The sequence below is a fragment of the Hesperophylax consimilis genome, chromosome 9 (assembly GCF_061612785.1).
Source record: "Hesperophylax consimilis isolate HC1 chromosome 9, BYU_Hcon_1.0, whole genome shotgun sequence".
Taxonomy (NCBI): Eukaryota; Metazoa; Arthropoda; class Insecta; order Trichoptera; family Limnephilidae; genus Hesperophylax; species Hesperophylax consimilis.
The window spans coordinates 24,453,171-24,479,740 of record NC_142844.1 but is presented as its reverse complement, the minus strand read 5'-3'; the positions used below and the strand labels follow the sequence as shown (position 1 = coordinate 24,479,740).

Genomic DNA, 26,570 nt, shown 5'->3' with positions numbered 1-26,570 from the left:
AAATATCTGTTGGTGAAATATATTAAATACACGATAAAAATAATTAATAAGAAAATATTTTTTTATGAAAACAAAACATAAATAAAAAAAATAAAAAAAAGACTAAACAAATTTCAAAATTGTTATGATTGATTGGTACTTATTAACTAAATATCGATATTGAACAAAATAAAACATTTAACAGAAAGGTACGAAAAATCTTATTTGATAAAAAAAGTTAATTTATTTCAGAGTTTACAAGTGTGAACCCAAATTTAATGTTACGCCAAGATAGAAGATGGATTAGGTAAAATGGATTTAATAATGTATGCTACCAAATATAACGGAAGAGATCAAATGTTTTTATTTATTTATATATTATTTATTTTATTTATTTATAAATGTTAGGACAAGATAGAAATAAGTATGTTTTTTGTAAGTTTGTAACAACATAAAGTTGAGTGATTTTAAAAAATATATTTTGTCAAAAGAGAACGGAAGAAATATTCAGATATCAGCTAACTCATTTCAACATAATCTATAATATTATGGTATTTGTATATTTTGCAGAAAATGGACTTCAACTGAATATTTTAAAAGAAAAAAAGAGATGTATTAATAATGCAGTGTTGCAGTTTGTTACAAAACTTAATTCTGAAAATCTTTAACTTTATAGAAAATGAAAAAGCCTCCGGGTAAAAGACCCACCGTTTATTATCCCAGAATGCACATTCATAAAATCCCAAATTGTTTAACTCATCATAAACACAATAAAATACCTCCTTCATTGTCTTTTATCATTTATGTTTCACTTTTATTATAAAGAAGAAGAATAACGTATAAATACAGAATAGAATAACTGCTACACCCCCGCTACACAACAGTAGTTATTGTAAACTGTTTATTCTTAGTCCCCGTGTACATTTCCTCCACTGGAAGATGGATTGATAGCATCAAACTAACTTGGCTTATTTTTCGTAGCTAGTGTAATATTCCCAAGAATTTATGGTTATTATTACAATAACGAGGAAGCAATAGAGACATAACTGTTGGTGCTTTTCCCTGAATTTGTTTTTCTCCCTACTTGATGCTTTTGGCCTTTCGCGATGCGGAGACGCGGCGTAGTACTTTGTCGGGGTTTTTTGATATGTTTTTATTCAAAGATGTTTTTTGTTTACTTTTTTTATTTAACTACCCATGGTACCTAATAAATAATGATGGAGCATTCAAACAAACTTAGTGGTAGGCAATATAAATATGTCCTTTCATAAGAATCCCTGTGCACGATAGGTAACTACATTTCATACTTATTTATTAATTGTAAAAAAGAGAAAATAACAAAAGCTTAAAATGGACAGTTGTTCATCACATAGCTGAGGTCAAAATTCATATAGGTAATCTAAAGTTGGGTCGTTCGAACCCCCGTCATATTTTCTCAATGTTTGAGATCTGAAAGTGTCACGTTAACTGCCGATTTTCGACCCGTATCAGCATTATATAGATTTTTGATCAGCGGTTAAGCGCAACAGCATGAGATTTATGTTTAAACAACCCAAACATAACATAAGGTTTACCCCGAGTGAAATTTTGGGCTCAGTTGAGTTGAAGATACCGGGTTAGTCTTTTTAACCTACATTATAACTTAGCGTTCGATTGGCAAAAGCTTCCGTAAGTGCTTTCCGCGAACTGGAGCATCCAATCACGGACATAACCCTATTATTAAGCAAATCGGTGCAAATTTCGTCCAATGATTTCCGCAGTATGCCCACGGATAATTCTACCGCCATATAATATTTTAGATACGAGTATTTCCAATGCAGTCCCATTTGAATTTTAACATCCAACCGTACCAAATAATTATTCAACCCCAAACTTTCATATAAATTCATAATCGCCGTGGCTAATGACCGGTTTGGGGGATTCTACCATTCGTATTGTAACAATAAAACAGCTGTTGTGTAATAACAGAGGGCCACCCGGCGCGTGCGCGTGCATGACGTCACGTGGCATGCGCACGCTTTGCATGACAGTATGTACGCGCATGGACAGAAAAAGGATTACACTGCACAACGTTGCCGTTCAAAAAAAAAACTGTTAAATATTTTTAAATATGTGTGAATATAAATTCAATTTATTTACACAGGTGACAAAGCTAATGTAAAAATCAGGTAATTATTTCTGAACTTGCTAGTGCTAATTTGGTAAAACTATCATCTCATAAAAGGTGTCCATTTTTAAATATTTGAATTTCGATTTTGTTTTCGTGAAAGAATGATTGCAAAATCTTAAAAGTGAAAATTAATCCGTTTTCCGACATCTGATATGGCAGAAATTCGGCAGATAATCACGTTGTTGATTACGACACATTATATCACTTTATGAGGGCAATAACGCTTGCACACGCGGGCGTATACGCATGAAACTGGATGACTTTCCAGCCGTTATTTACGAAATAAATGTCGGTCCTATCTAATAGGGATTTGGCGCAGTTGTTAGCGCGGTTGACTGCAGCCCCTGGGGAGGAAGGTTCAATCCTCAGTAAAACATTTTTTTCTATCTTTTAAATTGGCAAGTTTTTTGATAGTGCAAGTGCGGTCAGATAGTGCAAGATGCAAATATGTCGAAAATTGAAAATATATGTATCATAATAAAAAATTTAATTTGTTTTTTTCTGGTTGATTTTTTGTTGGTTTTCGTGGGGTCGAGTAAGGTTAGATTAACTTGTGTGGACATATTATTTTAACAGTATTTAAAAAAAACATACACATTTTTCACACGTACATACAGATGCTAAATACACGCTGTTTAAGTTTTGGTGTTTTGTTCGTAGAATCTGAAATAAAACGTTTTTACTCTAAAAATATCCGCAGACAAAATAAAATTCTGTGAAATCATAAAAAATCACAAAAACTCTGCCATTATGTACATAACCTACCTACGTAAATGGGATTTAGTATGTACAGCGCTAAGATGGCAAAGTACTGAAAGTCACTGCGCAAAACTCCGAATAATAAAAAGCGAATACAATTGAGTTGTAAAAAATGAGACCCTTACCGTAAACCGTTAGATTTTATTTCTTCAAAACAGTCGATTATCGCGGGCGTAAAAACAAAACGATGAACCCAGGAAATGTTACCCACCTCCGAAGATAGAAAGAAGACAGTAAAAACGGTAAAAGCTGCTAAAAACACTCGGAGAAAGAATAGGACTACCTTTAGATATTGTCTGAAATCACCACATGGCATCTTGTTTTATGACATCCTACACCGTTTTAAGACGTCTCAGCGCCTATTGGGAAATTGAACTGTTTTCTTTATATTCCGACTAATGCAGCGAACAAAGGGAGAGCTCATTTGAATCTTTCTAGGGAAATCTAACTTTTTGGTACGGGACACATTTTTATATCGCTGCTTTGATTTGTCAACAAAGATATTTTTCAATAAATGGAATAGCAACGATTGATTTTTTTGTGTTAAAAAGATATATAAACATTTTTATAGTTATATGTAGAGACATCCATTCATAGCATTAACAATACGTTCGCGAATTAAAGCGATAAATGGTGTTTTTAGCGATAGTAAAAAAGATTTTTTACTATCGTTATAATCTTGTATTGACAGATCGTAGAACGAACATGACACACTCTACTGTGGAAACATGTGCCATATTGAGTGTCAATCAATAATACAATAAACATGTTTCAAGTGATTTTGCTAATTTAATTGTTTTTCCCCTCTTGTCGACTCCCATTCCTTGACGTTATACTATTTAGATATAAACGCTATGAAAACGCAAAATTAAGGCTATAAAAGCTATTTTTTCCATAATTAATGCTACATGTCTTAAAAATTAAAGCTATGAATGGGTGTCTCTAGTTATAGGGTTTATTTGGGATATTTTAGGATTGTGAAAGGATTTTTTTATTATTTTTGTTTTTAATAGAAAGTTAAACAGTCCCGAGTTACGAATAACCTGAAAATATTTGATATACTGTCACACAGTAAGCGGAAAATATTGCTTGTGTCGAGATGGAGAGCCAGTCGAGGAATTGAATACACGGCGCCTCGGTGAGACCCAGACGCGATGCCAACTCAGCCACTAACCGATTGAATCTAACAATATTAAAAAAACTCCTACTACCATCTTGATGTTGCTTATTCAATGACAGAGTACTTGTATAGCTAAGGAATTGAACCCACGACGCCTGGGTAGGAACCCGAGGCATTGTTAAAAATAGCCACTGACCGATCAATCAGGTTTATTCTGTTTTTGAACGTGTATTTAGATGTGCGCAATTTTCTCGTCTGGTAGGAAAGAATAGGTGTATATCAGAATATTAGCTTAGATACACGGAGAAAAATGAGTAATGCTGATTTATTAAAAATCTTTTCAAAATATTGGTAATCCCCTTAAAAACAGGACAACCAGTCGCTTCCTGATAAAGTGTTAGTAAATTCATAATTATATCGGAACACGTGTTCATCCAGCTGTGTCTGTCTTAATGCGACGTATAAACATGACAAAAATTTCGCAAGATGATGTTATGAATGATTATGTTTGGAAATCGTGACAAAACAATGGTATTTTACTTAAAGTTTGTCAGGATATCTAACAATTCATTCATTAATGGCCTTCAATCACGGTTTTAACAGAATTACGAATAATTTGAAGAGATTCTTAATAAATTAGCACTATTTTTATCGGGAAGTTTCTCCTTGTTTAAATAAAATAAAACGACGAATGAAGATAAATAAATATAAATTGATATTAAATTAATTAAAAATAATCTTGGTACGTACGTATACAAATCAATTATTTTTTCAAATATTCAGTTCATGTCCCACGAAAAGTGCCAATACGTGACTACCTAAGGTTATTAAAAAGCTTTTACCTTTACAAAACACGTTATTTTGTGTCGACGTAAGTTTAGTTTTGGGAGGTCTAAATATAAAACAATAACGACAACTTCTCGTAAGCATTTACACTATGCATATTATTGTAGATATATTCAAGACAATATTAGGTTAAGTTATGTTAGGCTTATGCGTCAATTAATTAGTTGGAAAATCAGCTCCATAAGTATTTATGTGTCGTCAATTAATTGGTTGGCAAATCAGCTCCATAACTATTTTTTTCTGCGTCAATCTAATTGGGTCGTTCTTTTCCAAGAGTATAAAAGTTTTTTAACCACATTTTCAAAATTTGTTAAGTTTTTTAAACTCCAATGTAAACTTGAATTTTACCTTGATGATATGATTGTTCGCTATAATAGAACTGTAAATATATATTTTTTACGGATCCTTATTATTCTTTAATTGAGAAGTGAAATCGTATATTATATGAAAGCTAAGTACGGTTTTGATATAACACTCTTGAAGTGTTACTCATAGTTCCTATTATTATTTGTATTATATTGTGTAATAACATGCAAACTGGGTAAAGTATTATTTAATATAAACGATAGAATTTTTAAGCCAAAAATATTTAAGCGTTCCAGAGTGGGAAGTAGGTACTCTCAGTAATGCCCTTGTGTAATATCACAATTTAGAATCTAAACGTTGCTTGCAATGGCTTTAGCCGTGTTTGTAACTGTATATCTTAATAGCCAGGTACTACCCAACCAACGCTTCCCCTCTCCCTTCAGACTAATGCTTCCTTTGGAGATGCTAAAGTCCAAAAAGTTCTAAACAGTTGGGAACATTTTGGAATATTGTTCAGTATTCACAAAAATAATCAAGGGTATTTAACTCCCGGTTTTCGAAAAGAAAACAAACATTTTTGTGAAGATTATTATAATAATTTATTAGAGTTGTTAGTAAACGCCTTATTTTGAAAAACTGTGTTTTTCTCACCGTTGGCAACATTCTCTCCTTTTGTCTTGTGCAATAAAACGCACACGGCGTATCTTTTTATGCCCCTTACCCGGCATAACCCGGGCATAACGCGCTCTCGCCGCCCGGGCAGGTTATGTATGGGCATATTATTTGGCACAGAATTGCGAGAAGATTTCGCTTCCGCCAGGATAATTTGACAACACCTATTACTTGTCACCTCCGCATCGGCCATCTTGCGTCAAATTGGCATTTCCCGCGTGCAATTTGTTCCTCGCCTTCCGCGGCGGAAAATAAAAGATATTTGACGCGAAATATGTGTCACTTTCGCGTGAAAGAGAAATATGAGAATCAATAAGCAAGTTTGAAGTGGAATTTGAACATTCCTGTTTTTAAAATCCTCGCTGTTGACATTTTATTGAGGTTTTAATACAATACACTGTTATTCGAGAAATGTTATGTGTTTAACATTAAGGAGACGTGCTACTGCTTCAAAAACTAATAGATAATGAATTATTTTAACTATACCCAATTCGCTTTATTTTAGGCTAAAGTCATTTAGGTATATATGACTTCTTCAGAGTATATACTATGATAAAATATAAATGAGTTACAAATAATAAGGTATTATTATTTTAGTTCTATGAAAAAGATAGAGTTAAGTAATAACAGATACCTGTGCAAGCACCTATGATAATAAAAAAGATACCTATAAATCCCATGGACCTAAAAACCATTAGGCGGAGCGATTCGAGAACACTTTGAAGCCACGGGGTGAGCAAGAAGAAATATGAAAAATTCCAAAATGTACTTACATTCTTTAATGACGTATCTCATTCCTTGTCTCATTAAATACCCCCAAAAATCATCAGCCCCTCCTTTAAAATATAAATTAACAACACAGAAACAACTTTTTATTTTATTATAATAACCTAAGGGTTTATTTTTGTAATAATTTCGTAGGTTTATGTTCTCAATATTAAATTGAGCTCACATGTATTTTAGTTTTTGTTGTTATTTTCTAAAATTGTGAGGCTGCACATCTCGATACAGGTATTCCCTAGTGAGATGAGCGGTGAATGTTTTTGTTGTAATACACCATTTTTTAATAAATAAATAAATAGTTTGTTATACCTACACCAATTCGCATACAAATCAGTTTAAAAGTTGGTCATACAAGATGGCTTCCAGGCAATTTCTCCTCACCCTAGATTTGGCTAAATGCAATTCATACAAAATCGCACTAATGCTGTATCTAGGTCTCTTTACTCTTTACATCCTTGATAATCTCTGTACTTATGTAATGTTTAATAAACCGTTAATATAATACCTGTACTTTTGGAAACTTGTGTGTATCTATATCATGGTCCTAAAAAGTTTATGACTTATGTATACCTTGATAAAGTGGAGTATACAAAGTTGATGACTGAGCGTAGCGTCCTGTTTTAAGTCGACCATTTTGCTGTTACTATCGTATTATCGTTCAATTAAATTCATTTTAATTTGATGTATTTATCGTACTTCTGTAAATTTGTTCGTACGTTCCGTTTCTACCGTTCACAGAAAAACTAGAGGGTATTATTTTAAAAATGTTTCGTCACAAGCATGCTAATTTTTACAATGTATAAATAGAGTTAATCAACGTAACTAAATTGCTTCGAAACTAAGAAAACTAAGAGAATAATTAATAAAAATCATATTCGGCGAGGCACAACGCCACAAACTAATTTATCAAGGAGAACACACATTACACCGTGCAGTGCCCCATTTTAAGTCAAACAATAATAATTCAAGCCGTATATCAGCGCAAAACAAACCGCGCATCACGAGCATTTAAAGGTTTAAGGAATTACAGGCAGAGAGGCAAAATAAATTAACCCGGTTCATACTCATAGCTCCGTAGGTGAAGGGTGCGATTGCACACGATGTTGATGAATTAGAGTCTCCGGGAAGAATAATTACCCCGTAAGTCTACACAAATGTGCATGAGACGGGCTTGCGTGGTTAGGAGGTATCTCCACGGGGTGAGCTCGCTACACAGGTAGCTTATTTTTAAGTACATTATACGAGCGGCATTGAAGCGGGAGATGTAATAGGTACCTAAGCTAATTCTTGAAATACGAGTACCTGCATGGAAAATTGCGAGTTTGGTTGGTTTTGTTAACTACCCTTCATTACGTGTAAAGAGATTACAAAAACGCAGAACCGCTTACTCAATGTATAATTATGAATCTTATTTAACTAGCGCATATCCGCGAAAAATCACGAGATATTAAATTCCTAGAATATGTGAAGCTAAAAGTATTCATAAAAAAATAATGCCTCAGGATGATCGCCCTTAAAGACAAGAAATCTACCTAAATGTTAGTCAACTTGAAAACATAGGTCAAATATGTAGATATCTGTCAAATTTTGGAACAAAATAAATAAATATTAGTTATACTTCATCGCATGTAAAATAATGATGTTTAGGTAAATAGATTAGGTAAGGTTTTTATCGCTTGCCAGAACAATATGTCGTGCGTCGGATCTATTATATGTCGTGCGTCGGATCTACAATATGTCGTGCGTCGGATCTATTATATGTCGTGCGTCGGATCTACAATATGTCGTGCGTCGGATCTACAATATGTCGTGCGTCGGATCTATTATATGTCGTGCGTCGGCTCGCTGCGAATCGCTCGCGAACGTACCGGTGTAGCTCACAGGTGAGAACGCGTCTTTACAGGACAAAGGAAAACAGGACACAAATCACGCACAATCATGGACAATCACGCTTTCACCTGTGTACCTATCACCGACAGCCGAAATCAGTATGTTTATTATAATAACTAGCTGAACCCCGCCACCCGTTCCTGTGGCTTAGTCTGTCTGTGCAGATAGATAAACAATAGCGCATGTTGCTTTTAATTTTTTTTTTTTTAGATGACGCTGTTTTTTTTTAAGTATGTTTTTAAACACACGCGTACTCGAATGCAATGTTGAGTCTCAAATTTTCAGAGCAATCGGTAAAGAAATTCGATGATTTAAGATTTCGAACAAACGAACAGCTAAATTATTATTTGTATTTATAATAATTACCATTTTCACTGTCAAATTTTGACTGAGCACTTGATCACTTAATTAAACTATTTAAAAACCTGAAGACAATATTTTTCATAAAACATTTTGAAAAATAAGTCTATTATTTTTTCCCAACAAGCGACATTCGCGGTTAATCCAAGCAAAGGATGACCCTAAGTAATATTGTATCTCTGAGCGAAAAAATCCAGTTGGTGAGACTGAGTTGCGTTGAGTGGCGTCGAATTGAGTGCATTTGATGCCGTATAGAATTTAACTGAATTTTTTGTTTTGCCATATAGCTAAAATAAATATGTTAGTTGATACATGTAAAATAATATGATTCGTCGAAGTAAAGGGATTAAACAATATCTCTATGGGATGTACTAAAACAACCAAATAACAAACCAATTCTCGCAAGCAAAGCAGCCATAAAATGGTATTTCAAGTGGGATAGGTATGTAATAATATATTTATTGAAAATAAACTTGCACTCAGTTAGCTCACCCAAATTGAATTGAAAACAACGTTGTCGGGGTTTATGTGGCCCACAAAGGGGAGCAGATCCAAACAAATTCGGATTTGAAGGGAACAACAAACACACCGGAGAGATACACACGTTGCCGTCGCCCCTTCAGAATAAAGCGTGGGGAGGGTAACAATGCCAATGCCAGAAACTGCGAAGCATTTCGTTAGTTGGCATGCCAACCTGGGACCTAACCCGGGACGCCCCACCTCGACTCTCCCTCCCCGGAACAGGTAATAATGGCGCGACACGTGCCCGCTCCAACCACTCTGCGACCTGTCATAAGTGAAGACACAATTTCACGGACCTAAACATCTAATAGAAAACAGAAGGTGTACCTTAAAAAACGCATTGTCAAAACATATTGTATTTTCATTACGTGTCAGAGAGATTAATGACTGAGTAGGTGGCTAGAATTACAAATTGTCTTCGTTGCCTGTCCAATGTTCATTTTCATACCCATTTTTGTAAAATTTGTATACATAAATACTGTTTGAAACATCCCATTCCCTAATAAAGCTGAAAGTAGTTATAAGAACATTGTTTTACGTACCTTGAATTTATTAAGATAACCTAAACCTGTATTTGGAAAAAATATATTACAAAATTATATATTGCCGTCATTGCTTGGATATAGACCACACAATTTTACTTCAGCTCAGTTAGATCACTCTTGTAACGAATAATTATCAGTTTATTTCCAAAAAAATGTTCTTGCAGAATCTAGACTAAGAACGACTCAAATCTATTATATACAGTCACCGGGAATATTAAATAATCCCTGTTGCTAGGCCATTTTCAAACATATTTTTGTAATTTCATACAAATATTATGAGGATAAAGTTGGATTCTAATGATTATCAAGATATTAACTCCTATCGAGTATATTTATTAGTTAAGTCATAAAAAATCTGTAATTCTTTTCTATTCCTCGCCACACTAAAAGGATGAGTTGTTTCAAAGAATTTGAACAATTCTTCAAATTTCGAAGTAAATTTTAAAGTTCTGTGTAAGTTTTATTCAAGTTCCGTTATTATATCATTTTGGGCCAGTTGCTTCGAAGAAATGAAATTATAACATAACTTGGATAGAATTTTCACAGAACATGAAAAAAAACATTGAAATTTTATAAATTGTTTTTTTTTTTAAACAATCTTCCTCACAAAACATCAAATTTTCAACAAACATAAGAAATTATAGTTACGTATTTGAACTCCTTTCGATGAGGCACTGGTTATATAATAACTGCAATTGGTCTGAGTGTCTTTTTTTAAACCATTTTAATACTAACAACTATTCAGATTAAACAAACATCAAGGACCAACTAGAAACTCATAATAGTATGCTTTGTATTTTTGTTTCTTGTCACTAGCTTAACTAATTGGATTGGTGACTGAATCGGCCCAGTTTTCTCTTCACAGATACCAGGTACACAGGTAGGAGGGACAGGTAACGGAGTCCGTCTGAGATTAATTGGCTAAGTTTTATTTATTCCGGCGGAGTAACATTCCGTGCCGGTAGATTCCAGGTAACGTAACATTGGAAGAATGGCTTATAAATTCTCCAACAACACCCCAGGGGCAGATACTCCCGTTACGTATTGCGTACATCTCGTTTTAATTTCTTGTTTAATAAAACAAAAAATGTAGAATGCTTCTTGTTAACACGGTTTAATCAAATTTCTGATTTTTCGGCCGCATTATGAATTATTTTTTTAATGTGATTTCTCTTCAGCGCTCCATTTTTCGATTATGTGCTTCGAATATAAAAAGGGCTTAATAAAGATCATTTTATTGCTTCTTATTATGAAATTCTATTTCTAATAGTCTAAAAATTTGACTTGTCTGATGTTTACGAGATTGATTGCTTAAATATTATATGACTTTATAACTGTATTTATAACTAGGAAAAACTACCTACTAAAATACTCTCTTAAATACATTTCACATCATATATCGTAGTCCAATAAAACTGATATTACAAACGCAGTATCTTTTATAGATGTCCCTGTAATTTCGATCATATTTAAAGAGAAATTAACAATAATCAATGTTATTATTATAGTATTGTAGCGCCCTTCGCGGCAGCCGGACGCGTCTTGCCGGCCTCCAATCGCTTTGTGTTTTTTTTAGTATTTTCAAGGGAAATGAGGCAACTTCCCCGTGAAATTATTTTTAAAATCAGTCAATCAACATTTTAAATTAACTTACCAATTATCAATCAGATCTTTATAGTAATGTGATTACAGTGCTGTGTGTTAAAAATGAATAATCGAAAACTGTGCTAAAAAATATTAGAAATTCGCTGGAGTTGAACTTTGGACGAGAATCGGTAACTGTAGGTACGCCAGATGTTTTCAACGGAATTCTTGGAAACTTTGAAGCCCCTAAAAAGTGCCCAGGGTGATTTATTATCCTGACCGTCGTCTTTTATTGCGGGAACACTGCACCACTAACACAATCACCAGGAACAAGATTACATGGAGATGAATGATGAACTTGCCGAACGTCACAGGGGTGCTGCCAAGGTCTGTTATATATGCGAAGATACTGTGTTAGCGCTTAATTAGCAGCAGACACATACCTGGACGGATGAAGAACCTCGTGCTGGCACTGTTGGTGGACGCGGTGGACTCTCACGCTGGAGCAGCTGGTCCATTTTTTCACCACCTACGATTCTTGCGGCAGAGTCTCCATCCTCTATCTTCGTCGAATGTCACAGCGGTCCTGCCAAGGTCTGGTATCTATGAGAGGATATTGTATCAGCGCTCTATTAGCAGCAGACACATACCTGGACGGATGACGAACCTCGTGCTGGCACTGTTGGTGGACGCGGTGCACTCTCTCGCTGCAGCAGCTGGTCCAGTTTCCTCACCACCTAGGATTCTTGCTGCAGAGTCTCCATCTTCGTGTCACCTATTTCTATACTTCATCACCTGTTCCTGTTCTTAATTTTATTTAACATAATTTCAATTTATTTTTGTAATACTTATATATTTGCTGTAGTACCTGCATCAACTGTAAAGCACCCCTGAGGTGACATCTCACAAAAACGGCGCTATACAAATTGTCAAATAAATAAATATAAACAAAACGTTTACTATAGGTATTATAATCTCATTATGGTTTTTATTTGATTTATCTTTATAACACATGGACTATGACTTACAAATACTTTTAGTCGTGTATTATAATTAATAGCACAAAACATAGATATTTCTCTTTGTGAAATGGAACAAGGAGAAATTTTAAGTGAGAGAGGAGCAATTAAAAAAAACGGATATTCTAATTTTGCATGTACTTACAAACATGCTAAGAGGTGGTATTCAAATCCTATTTTGCGTAAAAATGGAGTGAAGATAATAAGGTAACGATATTTCAAATCACGTAAAATTATCAGACACGGACAGAATATAAATCACTATGATGAGTTAAAGAATGGTGATTATTTATTAAAAATACAAATAATTTTGTTAACATCACTTTTATTTATCTACACCTTCTCTTATATGTTTCGTGGAGTGAACAATTAAATCTGATGATGTGAACATCGTTCAAGAAACATGTATAAGGTGTATATTAATAAAAGTGATGTAAACAAAGTGATTTGTATTTTTAATAAATAAATAATGACTTCACAAATTTAAAAGTTAAATATAGATTTTTTCTTCAAAAAATTAATAGTGATTAGTTCATCCGCTAACTTTTCTTTACAATAAACATGAACTTAATGTTTTGTTTTTCCATATTTCATCAAAGCAAGTATACTGTATGGTTATATTTTTCACGTTAGAAAAAAATATCTCTGACCAGAAAGAAAATAACCCTGTTCTAATCCGTTCAACAGTTGGGCCATGGACTTGGTTCGAAAATCCTGTCCATAGGATGACCCGGAGAGGAACGCCCGAATTTATGGCGTGACATTAACTGGGCAATAACTGAGTAATGACATCAATATGAACCCAGAAAGGGTATCAAACATAACCCCAAACCGTGGTGTGGAAGTCACCGGTAATCCCCTGACCACACGACTGGTTCCACCAATCACACGGCGATGCCTGAATCCAGCCCTCCCTTATCGCGGTTGCAGCTGGCAACGCGAATGCATCATGGTTAATTAATTTATTCATTAGCATAGTAATGTGAAAAACAGCGGGCTAATGATATTAATTTAATTCGAGTCTCTTAAAATCATACACGTTGTGTGGTTCATTGCAGAGGTACTCTTAAACACTACCTACTTACGAAAATGTTTTACCGTTATAAAAAATTTAAATAATTGTATTCGGTGGTGGTTTGACACCAAGGTTCGTAGAAAATGTATTTAACAAGGTTAGCTCATCCAGGGGGTAGAGCGGTGATTGGCTAGAAAGTTGTGACGTAGCTAGAAGCCCATTTTCTACCGCGAGATTTGAATTTACTGCAATACAAATGGCGTCAAGCAACTTTATAATGCGTTGTAATACTGCATACCATATTGTTACCGTTAATAAACAATATTTAATCGACTTTAATTCGACTCGTATGTACAAACATAAGTGCAAGGATATTGACTAGATAAATAGATTTATCAAAAAATAATATTATAAACCTATTAAAAAGTAGAAGAGATTGTTCATTTCGGACTCCAAATGGACTTCGAGCTACGTCAGGAGCTTGCGAGCGGCCAGATGTGTTGTTTTTAGAAAAGTACCCGTAGGAGCCAATCTTGTTTAGTGCATTTTTTTTTATCCTTGGTTTGAACCGTTCTTTTGACCTCTTTGACAGAGCGGTAAGATTCTCAAAGGATCACACACTTTGTTCTGATGTCTTTTGTTGTCACGAGTTCAATACTAGGTGAAGCATTACATAAGAATTACCTAAATATAACCAATGAGTTACAATTTAATTTCAATACGTGTTGTTGTAATTACCAACCTACTTGGAATCAGGATATTGTTTCATGTCATTTGTTAAGTTTGATTGAGCTGTGTTTAAGTAGCCAATATCTCTCAATCTTTTCTCTCCTCCTTCTCGATTTATTTATACCACACTCGTCATATAGTACATTATGTTTGCGTTTTTCCCAATTGAGTTTTCCGTGGTTCCACTGACTACAGGAATCGCATGTATTTGTGATAATTTTATTGCTAAAAATGGTGTTATTAGTTTCACTAATTATTTTCTGCGTTAATTTCGTTTAAGAAAGTATTTAGCGATAAGGCCCACTTTTCTGAAAATAGAATCGAGTTAAGTAATAATCGGCCGCTCCGGTGGACACGGGTGATTAACTTCTAAGCCCATCAAGTGACAGGTAGTGAAAGCCTGTTTCACACTCACCCCGCCACCGCCCCCCAGTGGGGTAAAGTAGTCGGTCCTCCCTCAGAAACCGGAGCGTGGGGTTGTGTGAAATATTGCAGGTCCTTACTTTTATGATGCTCTTATCCGAAGCCGATTTCTACAGCCGATCGCTTTCCAAAATTAACTCTGTAATTTTCATCATTTTTACCCGGGGGTGGCACTCCGGGCATTATTTGTCGGCGTTTCCGGAGAAAAAGACGAATGGCGACGGTGCCTACCTGCAGCCCTAGCCGGGGGAGATTGAAACATATTCATGGGAGAAAGGGAGCAAGCGCCTTCCTTTTTAAAACGATTTATTGACGAAAATTACGGTATTTAATAACCTCCGTTCGACGTGCGGAATAAATTCAATTATGGGTGGAACTGCGAGTCCAAAAAGATGAATTTTCAGGAGAACTGAAGCAAAGCAACATTTATTATTGAATACGTGAACGCAAGTATTTTAGCAAGCTTTTATGTTTACTATTTTGTTTATTTAAAATGTATATTAAAACTACTGAATCTCGCTCACATGCTTAATTTAATGCATTTCGCCCATTCTGTTTTATTCTCCGCAGCATATATATGATCCCACAATGAGTTTATTTACGTATAGATACTTAAAAATAAAATTTGCATGTATATTTATATCGAATAGACATGAAGATATTACAGTCGAACGTTTTCCCATCGCAAAAATATTATTTGTTTTCACACAAGGCTAAGAGTTTTTTAAAAAACACTAAGGACGGGTTGTTTCGGAGAATCTGAACAATTCATCAAATTTCAACGTTCATTTTCAAGTTCTGTGAAAGATTTATTCAAGTTCTGTTTTTATATCATTGTTGGCTAGTTGCTTGACAAAACTAAAATGAAAACAGAACTTGAAAAAATCTTTCACAGAACTTGAAAATGAACGTTGAAATTTGATGAATTGCTCAGATTCTCCGAAACAACCCGTCCTAACTAAGAGGAAGCAGAATTCATAATTGCATATTGTCCATGCAGTAAAAACAGCCTATTAATGTAGTAGCAATTTTAAGAATTCCGTGTGCAGTGCCGGTTGCAAACGAGTTCTATAAAAAGTCTGATGATCCACAAGAGTTAATTACTTAACATTTTATCTGGTCCGTCCACGCAAATCGTCCCTCGCACCGCGTGTTACTGGCGTTTGTTTGTTTCGGTGATAAAACGGGGTAACCTCGCTATATTTACAGCAAGTGCACAAATAATGACGCGCACCTGCTCCGTTTTATACCTTTATTAAAACTGCAATAAAACCCCCGTAAATGCGGGACCCCCTGCAAGTATTGTGTTTTGGACGAACCGTAAAACCACACGATAACAGATTTTATCGTCTGTCTTTTTATTGATAGATAGGTACCAGCTACCCAAGCTACGCATTTTTATGGTTTATTTTTACAATATTTATCGTGGGCTAAGATGAATGTGTTTGTTTTGAAAGGATAACTTTAATATTTTTGCGCCTTTATCATGTTCTTTATACGCATTAGTATTTTATCTAGTTTAGTTTTGGCATCCTTCCAGGTAATAAAAACGAAGGTTCTCCTGCCTTGATAACGTAATAAATTAGATTAAGGTATTTCTGGAAAGTTCAAGGCAGCTTGTAAAAAAGAATAAGGCTATATTTAGATTTTTTGGAGGATGTTTTTGTAAAAACGATAATTAGAAAATGATGTGATATTTTATTCAATTTGAGGTACTTACTTATACTCGTATATCGAACCTCTCTTCGGTATTTTTTTAGATAAGGGTCTCCGTGATCCTACCACGAGACGTGAAATGATATTTGAACGCCCTAAAAAGAAGTGAAATATTTTGAAAATTTGCATTTTTATCTGATCTTTGAAGTCTTCGAATTTATTGGAATTTTTCTTCAAATATTTCCGTACGCTGTGAAAAAAGCATATTCAAATACGAATTGAAAAAAAGAATTCCATCTTAACCGCGCCAGGTTAGGCAAGTTAGGCTGGGAGATGGAAACTGGGAACTGCGAGGTCTTGGAGCCGTATTGCCTTAAACCGTCCCGAGCGAGCGCCCTTCGCCCGCTCGTAGGGGTAGTTTTTTGGTGAATAATAAATTTCGAGATGGCGCTGCGATATCACTCCAGGAGCACTTAATTTTGTATGAAAGCGATGAAATTTAACGTTTTAAACTGCGGCTGGATGTAATCAAAGCGACTCTCTCTCGCTCCGGCGAGAAACGTTTCACGATCTCGACAAACACACCCTAATGAATAAGTTAGGCAGCGAGATTCTACCAAATTGTTATCGGGTTTCATCGAGTGATTCTACTTCGCTCTGTTGTCCCTCCAACCAACTGGGGGACGGCCGCGGCGCCGGCGCCACGTGACGAGTGCTCCATGTTTTCGTAAGCCGCGTGATTGTTTTATTTGGAAAGTTTTTGTACGTATTCGATGGTGCAATTATTTTAAATTACATTTTCTGGTTTACATTACGCAAATATTACACAAAAGTAAAAGAAAAACACATAAATCATGCAAACAGTGTGTAAATAGTGAGAATGTACGTATGTGGACTAACCTTTGCTGGTTCCGTCGGGGCCGCGCAGAATGGTACACTCCTCTATAGTGCCGAAAGGAGCAAACAGTTGGCGAACATCGTCTTCAGTCTGCTGCTTGCTGAGCATGCCAACGAACAGCTTTCTGTCTGCTCGGCCACAGCACATGGGGAGAGAGAAACCAAACATGTGTCAGTGGGTTGCAACAATCGGAGAGGCGATCTATTCAACAATCAAACAAGAGTACAAACAATAATCATTCAAGCTCGATGGAATTGACAGTAGAACTGGTCTTTCTGTGAGGTGATGGGAATGGAACCTTGGAAAATAAAAAGTGTTAATATGGCGTGAAGATGTGATGATTTGTTATCAGTACAATATGAAGGAAATCGTATTTATCTCTTGTGAAGCTGGGGTAAAATCATATTCTTTGAGTGGCTTTTGGCATACTGTTTGTAAGTGTTATTAATATAACTACCAAACTCAGATGCAATCAAATAAAACCATGAATACTTAATCTAGTGGGTTGCAAGATAAGTACAATTACTTTCTATAGAACATGAAACACGATTGTAAGAAGATTGTAATTTCGATACATAGGGGTCCCTATACATTTCATATTGCCAATTGTTGTTTTTTTGTTTAATTTTTCTGCGTTTCATATTCTTTGGAAATAATACTCAGTAGTTTCTAAAATTGTAAAGCGCAAATGATAAATACAATCAGCAATTCTAGATATACAAATCTAGAAATAAAGGTGAGAGAATAACACAATATAGTAACATCCAGTCGCTTTGGGAGAAAGTGATATATTTACTAAACACCATTATTTAAATACTGACTTGTTTACTCGTGACTTCATTACTACTTAATACGGACTCCTAGGGGACGGAAGATCATAATGCGGGGGGCGATAACAATCTCAACGGCAATATTGACAACAGGCCGAGTGTGGGAAGGTAAACATTCCTCAAACAGCAAACAGCACACTTACTTTAATGCCGAAACCTTTAGGAAATGGGTTTGTTCTAGCCTTTACTAAATAACTTCATCTCTTATTAATTAGGCTCCTGAGCAAATATCCACTGTAAGCAATGCGTTTTCGTATTTTCGATGCTAGTGTCAAACGTACTATGTTAATAATATAAACAATTAGAACATTTAATTTTGCACATGTCTTACAAAAATAGTATTTTCAGAGCGAAGTAAAATAACTTTCCATCAAAGTAATCCCCTTAAATGCCCGGATTCTACTCCAGTAACAGTGACAATGAGCTTCACTTTCCCAGAAATGTTTTGTTTATGGTACTCTGCGCAAATTTGTCCAAACGTTTTCGCGGGTCCGCGAAGTTTTCCGCCACTAATATGGGTAAGTAGCTAGTACAGAGAAAGGCCCAGGCGCGAGCGAGGTACCAGTGCCAGTGTCAGTACCAGTGCCAGTGCCAGGGAAGCAGGCTACCACGGGGGTATGGATCGTTCCGCCTCACGCCCTGTGAGACAACTGCCGGAGATGGATGAACGAACAGAGTTTAGCAATTATAAATTCATAACTTTGAAGGAGAAACTTCGAATAGATAACTATGAATAATGGATTCCCACGGCGCGGCGGGGGAAACATGACTGAGCGGGAATGCCATTTAAATGTGAACGGCCATACTTATAATAATAATTATTGTGGTGTGCCATACGCCATGCCGCGACGCGCCTCGCCTCGTCTCGCCTTGCCCAACTTGCGCTTGTATCGAGCAATCTAAGCCGCAACTCATTTTCCTCCAATTGCGGTTTTCACAATAAGCTCGGCGCGCTTATTTGAGCCAGTTAATGCAGACAAATTATATTTAAAGCAGAAGGAAACTTTATCGAACCACTCTCTCGGTTATAACAACATTTCACTCCTTTACTAGACGTCTTCTGCGTGGGGCGACTAATTTTGACGTATTAGCGTGAAAAATTGCTCAAAATTTGGCTAGATTTTGCGTTATCATTTTTATTGGAATAATTGTATCTCGCGCAAAATGTTTTTGTTTTGAGCGTTTGAAAGTTTAGGTAAAGGATTTTAACTAGGTACGACCGTTTTTTCAAATTACTTTTTGACAACATTTCCGCACTTTCATCATTTTAAGTATCCCCAGAATGATCCCAATTAATGAATTGGATTTTCAGAGTTGACCAAAAGTTGTCCAGCTCGGCGGACGAAATGGGGGTACTTAAGGTTCTCATTCCAGCAAAGTGATTACAAATGAGACCTGGCGGTAAAATAATGGACCCAAGTAATTTGGTAAATGTTTGCAAAACTTCTTCATCCAATCTCAGCATGATCGGGGCTTTGGTCCCCCAAGTGGCGAAGGAGTGGGAGAGTCCACCCGAGGCGTTTTTGTTTCCAAGTCACTTCTTGCCGTCAAAACTTTATTGTTTGTTCTTTAATAATCTTTAATATTTACAAAGGAGCGTCATTACTGTCCGCACAGATGGAGTTGAAGTTTTATTAAAATTATTTTGATGAAAATTTCGACATTAGAGATTGTATGGGGCGTGTTCCCATTTATTCCGTCCTTTGAGTGGCTACATTAGTAAAGTGATTAGCCTGAGTGGCTCCGCTGGCTGCTGGTTGACTAGTGACTGGCTCACTGGCTCACTGCCTTGACAATCCACCCCACTGCTAGTTTGTTACTGATTTCAATGTGTACCCCTTTATTAGGGACATGTCATTTTATCATTATTTCATCTGGAGCATGTTTGCGGCGCTGACCTCTGCCGCCTCCCTTCTCCCTGATACAAACCTTCGTTAAAGTCCCCTGTAATTACACATCCTACTAATCAACACTCTAGAATCACTCAATTAAAACTATCATCTAACAGAATGCCGAATGAGAAATAATACAAAGGAAAAATAATCGAAAATAAATCTCCATCCAGTGAGATGATAAATGTGAAGTTGTAAATAATGAAGCACATAATGTCTAGTGAAAGAAAAACAACTCAAAGTAAAGTAAGACAAACATCGACATACGTTCGAGCTTTAGCCGGTGAGACAACATATTAATTTATTCATAATTGATTAATAATGTAAACAAAGAAAACAATATCGACATGATTAAAAAAATCGTATCACTACACCACGAACAACATCCTAGATCACGCACGACACGAAGTACACAGTAGGCCACAGGTCACGCCACAGTTTCGGGTCTTTTGCTGCCAGTTTCGGTCCGTGCAACAAACAACCTCTCGCCAGCAAGTGACCAGTAACCGGTACAGTAGTTATAAGTAGGTTAGGAGCCAGCGATTTATGGCTGGCCATCGGAACGGGCCCATTTATCCATTAGCTCGTCTTTTTTAAAATAGAAAAACGCAAAATCAAACGGAGGCCACACAGAGGTGCCGTTAATGGAGGGGGTTAAAGTGACATTGATTTATACAACCACAGTTATTGAACACACTGCGAAACAAATGAGCTGACTTACAAACGGCTTGTGGGCCAAAACTGAATTTATCACTCTTCATTAATGGATGCATCCTCCGCACAAATTACGGCCGCCCGGCGATCAAATACCCCAATAAAGGAAAAAGGATTGCTACCGAAATATAGAATAAAATTCCAAATAAACTAGCAACTTTCACAAAAGGTTGTTTATAGAGTCATTTAGCCATTACTCCTTTACCAAAAATGTAAATATCTGACTGATGAAAGATACTGCAAGGCTTTATAACTCAATAAATAAAAACTCAATACTTTGGCAAAGTGAAAATCTTCAAAAATTTGCAAAATTTTCGTATGGAAAAGTGAATAATATTATTTATTTAAATATATATTTTAGGGGTTGTATTTTATTGGCGGTTTTGACCCGAAACTGTGCGGTTCCATGGTGTGTGGCTGTCGCATCGCTTGGTCTTACTTTGACCAGGGGTGTCTCCTCACAGGTGGCTCAGCGGGACCTAGCCTCGCCGCCCTTCGCCTCTGGCGCAGCCCTTGCTCGCCTCGCGCCCTGCAATTACAACAAGCACAGCTGCAGCCCGCCCTTGTTCCTTTAGCCCTCCCGGCCGACTGCTAGCCGAGCCGGGTGGGCGGCTTTTCACCCTCAACGCTCAGCGCCAAGCTCTCTCGTATTATCAATCAGTGTATCATTTTACTTATAAAGAAAAATTGATGCTATGTAATAATAATTTAATTTACTCGTTCGAGATTCAAATCCTATAAATTTTGTGGTTTTTATTTGTGAAAAGCAATATTTAATATACATTTAACATAACATCACAGTGAAAAAATATACCCGAGTTTACATTATTCCAATTGAATATAAACGAAAAAGAAAATAACTAGCTGTGATTTTACAGAAGCTTTTGAGGAATTCCTAGCCAGGTTTAATAATTGACCCTAGCTATAAATTCCTCAATAGTTTTGGTAAAATAAATTACTGCATATGCAGTTCAATAAGCACGATTAAAAAAACCTGTAATCTGTTTTAAGATATGTGCATTTTGAGATTGTTTTTCAAATATTTTTACAGAAAATTTCAAAATATTATCAAATATGCATAGCTCACGCTAAAAAGTTATCTGAATTATATTATCTCGAGAAGGTATTGTATTGATAAATTTATTAACAACAATATTATAAATAATAATGTAGAGAATACATTCCATGGGGCATTTCATGTCATGTGCGCGAAAGAGCTTGGCGCCGTCAATACAAAATGGAATTCAGCATATCACCAAGAATTCAGTACTTGTCAAGAATAAGTTAGTCCAACAATTTGAGCAGAACACATCGCGTTCAGACATTCATAGATCATCACCATCATCAACACAATCATCATCAGGTTTCAGACACAACAAAGGATAATCTTAATCTAGGTTAGTTATGAATTGCATTTTAAAAATAGATTAACAACTTTAAAAATCAAATGTTACCAAAAAATTCACTTGATTTATTACCCACTTATATAAGAACCTGTGAAATGCATGCAGAGAGAATTTATATTATTAAAATATTAATTGTAATGTTAAACAATTAAACTTACAGGAAAAGTGTTAAGATTTTACCGCCAGCTGATTTTAAACAAATGCTTTTCGTTATTTATGTTTTCATATTTTCTTTTATTGATCAAAATATTTTTAATGTTTTTATAAACATGATAAAACATCACGTGATTGGAAAAATTCATAAATATAAATAATCCAAAATATTATTTTAATCTTACGAATTTATTCATTTGTACCGCTATAAACAATATTTATTGATCGGCTGAGTCTGTAGTGTAGCAATTTCGATGCCATTAACACATTCATTTGATGGTTTTCAATTAAACAAGGGTTAAAATTGGGGCAAAAATGTCCTTTGGCAATAATAATATATTTAGTCACAAGCCCGGAAAACATGAGAGGGATGGGGTGAAGTACCCCAGTTACAAGCAGATATCTCTCTCCAGAGTGCGCCGCTAATGACTCCGTAAATTGAGATAATTTTACACTGGAGTGGAGACTCAGGATGCTCTGGTCCATACACAGGAAAACTTTTCCTGTACGTCATATATAATGCACGAGATGTATCCGCACCTAGCTTTGTTTGGAGCGGAGGATTAGTGTAATGTTACTTGTTAGCTTCAGATTGAAACTCAGCGCTTGGGGCGCCCGCGCCGTTTACGTTGAATTGTTGTTTAATTGGGGTCTTTTATGTTTACTTTAGATTTTTATAATGTTAAATACAACAAGATTAAATTTAAGAAGACATTTTAATCACACTGAATTACATTTTTATATAAATTATTATTATGTTTATCAATAAAAACTGTTCACACATTCAAGTTTATTGAAATTGTTAGAGGTAAAAGTGTTTTTTTAATATTCAGTTTATGTGCTAATAACATCAATATCACACAGAGCTACACAGTATACACAGGTGGCAGGCAGCACGAAGCAGGCAGGGAACGCTGAATGCATTCACTTATTAAATCGCTTAACTACTACTTTACGACTTTAGGAACCCGCACAGCCGTACATCAAATAAACAATATAATAAAATAAAAGTGCCATATAAACGCCACAAGCAACGCTGTCGGTCTTTTGAAACGTCGCCGTTGCCGTCAGCGTCGCCGTAGCCCGGGAAGTAACAGAAATTAAGAACTCGTATACATTTCCCCGCTTATTGTAGTCCAAAAAGAGTTATGGCCGCTCGGCGATTTTTACTGCCTACCCCCTGGTTTATGTGCGTAATTTACTTTAAAACAGTTTCGCTCCCTGCTATATAATGCGCGAACATCCCTTAATATATGGAACAACCCTTTTTAGTTGAGTTGACTTGTTTATAGGTAGGTTCTTGCGCCAAATACACCGACAAGCGACAAAATATTTCCCGAAACAGGGAAATAAATTAATTGAATTGCCGAGCAAAAAGCCGGAGAAACAATAACTTGTAATCAACGCTCATTTGAACATACTTTCCAACCAACTTGCCATAGGCATATGTACCCGTGAAATGTCAAAACATTAACCGAAATTCACATTTGTCGTTTTAAATGTTGGTACTAAATTTTGACGCTAGAAAAGTGGAATACACGCAAGGAAAAGTACGCAAAATGCAAAAAACAGTAGCTAGGTAGCTATCTATGTACACAACGTTTGTAAATAGTTCATATTCGCTTACCTCTGTTCAGACCACACTGCATCGTATTTATTGAAAGTTAACAAAGCTGCAATCAGAGTGAAGGTTTTACAACTGCAAAAGTTATTTTGATAAAATAAACTGCGTTTGTTGAGAAGAGTCAAAAGTCCAAAAAGAAGATTCATATAGTAGGAGCCGGTAGAAGTTAATTATTTGCATAAAGAAGGGGCAAAGCTGTAAGGTTTCGCCAACAAAAGTTTTTGACGAAAGGCGTCCAAGTTTCTAGTTACAGGGGTAGCGCTGACATTATTTAAAAAGTTTGAATTAAACCTTAATCATATAAATTACATTTTCAGAAATTTTTCAAAGCGCACAGAATGAAGAAAGATGGGCAGCAGTTAGGTTTCACGAAAAATTTAATATTGCCATTTTAGACCGGGAGATGTTTAAAATTAAATTTTATAAAATCTAAAAACAAGTGCACAACGTAATGAAATGAGTTGTAACTAAACCTACAGAAAATCCTCTAATTGACGTTTTAACTTAATTATGATTTCCTGTGATCTTACGTTACATCATGGAAGTAGCGAACTCTGGGATACGTACATAAATACTTCGTGCAAGATCCGAGTATGCTTAGCCGTTCGCAAGATAGGCGCTGGGATAAAAACGGATAATTGAAAGAGGAGAAGGGAGTCGGTTAGAGAGGAATTGGTTGCGGGGCCGGGGACTGCGGAGGAGAGAGCGAGCGGGAGAGTTAGCTAGAGAAACTAAACTAAGTTAGGCTTTCCCGAGCCTGGTGGGGGATTACGGCTTAGGAAGGATCGTCGCTCTTGTACCAAGTCCCTACAGGCAGGCAGGCAGGCAGGCGGGCGGAAGACGTCTAATTCTATTTCATAAAATGCTCAAACTTGCCAACATATGCTGACACTCGGTTATGGAGCGAGCTGAGCGGGCTGAGGGATTCGCGCCGCTAACGGAGCCACTTGTAATAATAACTCGCCGGCATTTATTTCTTCACTCAGGATAATGAGGGACTTCAACCTGAAAGGACGATTAACAAGGATTTGACATGGTGTTTTCTATTGACAACTAAGGTCAGAGTGTTAAATAGTGGTGCCAGTTGTTTTGTGTTAGATGAATGGAAATATTAAGTGTGATCAATTAATTTTACTTCACTTTAATTTATCGTCCTTCTGATGTTCAAGAAATAATATGTGCTAGCCTATTTCAATGTTAAGCGAACTCTACTTTCCTTCCTTAATCGGAGAGTATATCAAAGTCCACTTCTTTACCAGATTTAAGTTCTACAAATAATGAAAATGATGACATTAATTTGTGTATTTTTTCTTTTCGTTTCGTTTTTAAGACATTTTGAACGTTTTTAATGAGTTTAACGAGTACTTATGTTTGGAAATATAAAAATTGAAATCTTAATCTTAATCTCACTGTTTCCAAAATGTGGAATAAGCTTTAAATCTTAAGTTAATTATATATTTTCAATCACGAAAATGGTTCCGTGAAAAAAAACTCAAATGAAGGTAAAATACCCCACAAGAATCAAATCCTTGAATTTAATAAAAAAATGGAAAGTGAGGATCGAAAGCGAAAGGGATGATAATGATTAATTGATTAAAAAAAATGTTAGTAAGTCAACTTTCACGATAAGTACTACGCAAGTTAAAAAGTATGCATTAAAATGGCCTCATTTTGAAGTTTCGGCGACTAAATGAGATTGGAAATACAAAATTTAAGCTCTGACATCGGCAACTTTCCGATTTATGTGTGGGCCTTATCGAAGGCTTAGTATAGGGGATGGGAAATCCCCTCCCCTCACGCTTCGTCCCCCGGGTAGGTTCCTGAGTTATAAAGTCATTCCTAACTCACTTAAATCTCACACCAAGCCCTGGAAAACGAAAATATTTTTATCTTTTGCCCTTCAATTTTGAAATTGAATATATTATCATTACCCAGGCAATCTCATTCGCGCTCCTCTGCATCTATGAAAAGGTCATTTAAATTTTTATAAAATCTAAAATATTTAATAAACTTATAACAGTCTTCCTTTCATAAGTTTCTAACATAATATGTTTGCTAAGTGCGTAACTCTAAGTAATAGCAATACAAGTTAATTTTGTTTTAACCCTTCCAGGTATAAGTGTATGTTTTGCTGTTCAAAGGAATTCTGTTTAAAGAATCAATTTAAACTTATAAAAGCTAAACGTTTATCAAGCATCCATCTAATACAGATCTCAAGGGAACACTTATTGTTATTATAAGTACTTAAAACTTTTTCAAGACAGCTTCTGAATATAAACAAGTTATTATTCTTGTTCAACAGACAGTTGTTAATTTTAATACAATGTACAAATTGGAGTATTATTAGTTTCAGACCAGAGGTATTTAAAAAAAAAATTATGAAGAAAGTTAAGTTGTTTCTTGACAGGAAAAATAATGGTAGATTTTTGAAAATCGAAAACAACTGTTCACGAATTTCAAAAATAAATGTATTAGTCTACAAATATTACGTAATCATTGAAGACAATATAAACGACTCCCAAACGAAAGACGTGAAACATAAAACGCAAAAAAAAGATCCAGCCGCATCTTGTAATTGAACTCTGGATCTCTGTTTAATTCTTATATGTCAACGTACATCATTTTTAACTGTATCATACTTCTATCGAGGGCTACCAACATTTCATTATCATGTG

At 35.6% G+C, this 26,570-nt stretch overlaps 1 protein-coding gene across 4 annotated transcripts in view; it reads right to left on the bottom strand.

Annotated features, from left to right (window-relative positions):
- Window positions 1–26,570, bottom strand: part of bru3 (CUGBP Elav-like family member bruno 3) — a 250,638-nt gene that overhangs the window by 175,114 nt on the left and 48,954 nt on the right. For all 4 annotated transcript variants that reach the window (XM_089635791.1, XM_089635793.1, XM_089635794.1 and 1 more), the window contains exon 3: window positions 17,279–17,404. In XM_089635791.1, coding sequence (XP_089491917.1) covers window positions 17,279–17,404 — 126 coding nt within the window. The remainder of the gene's footprint in view (window positions 1–17,278; window positions 17,405–26,570) is intronic.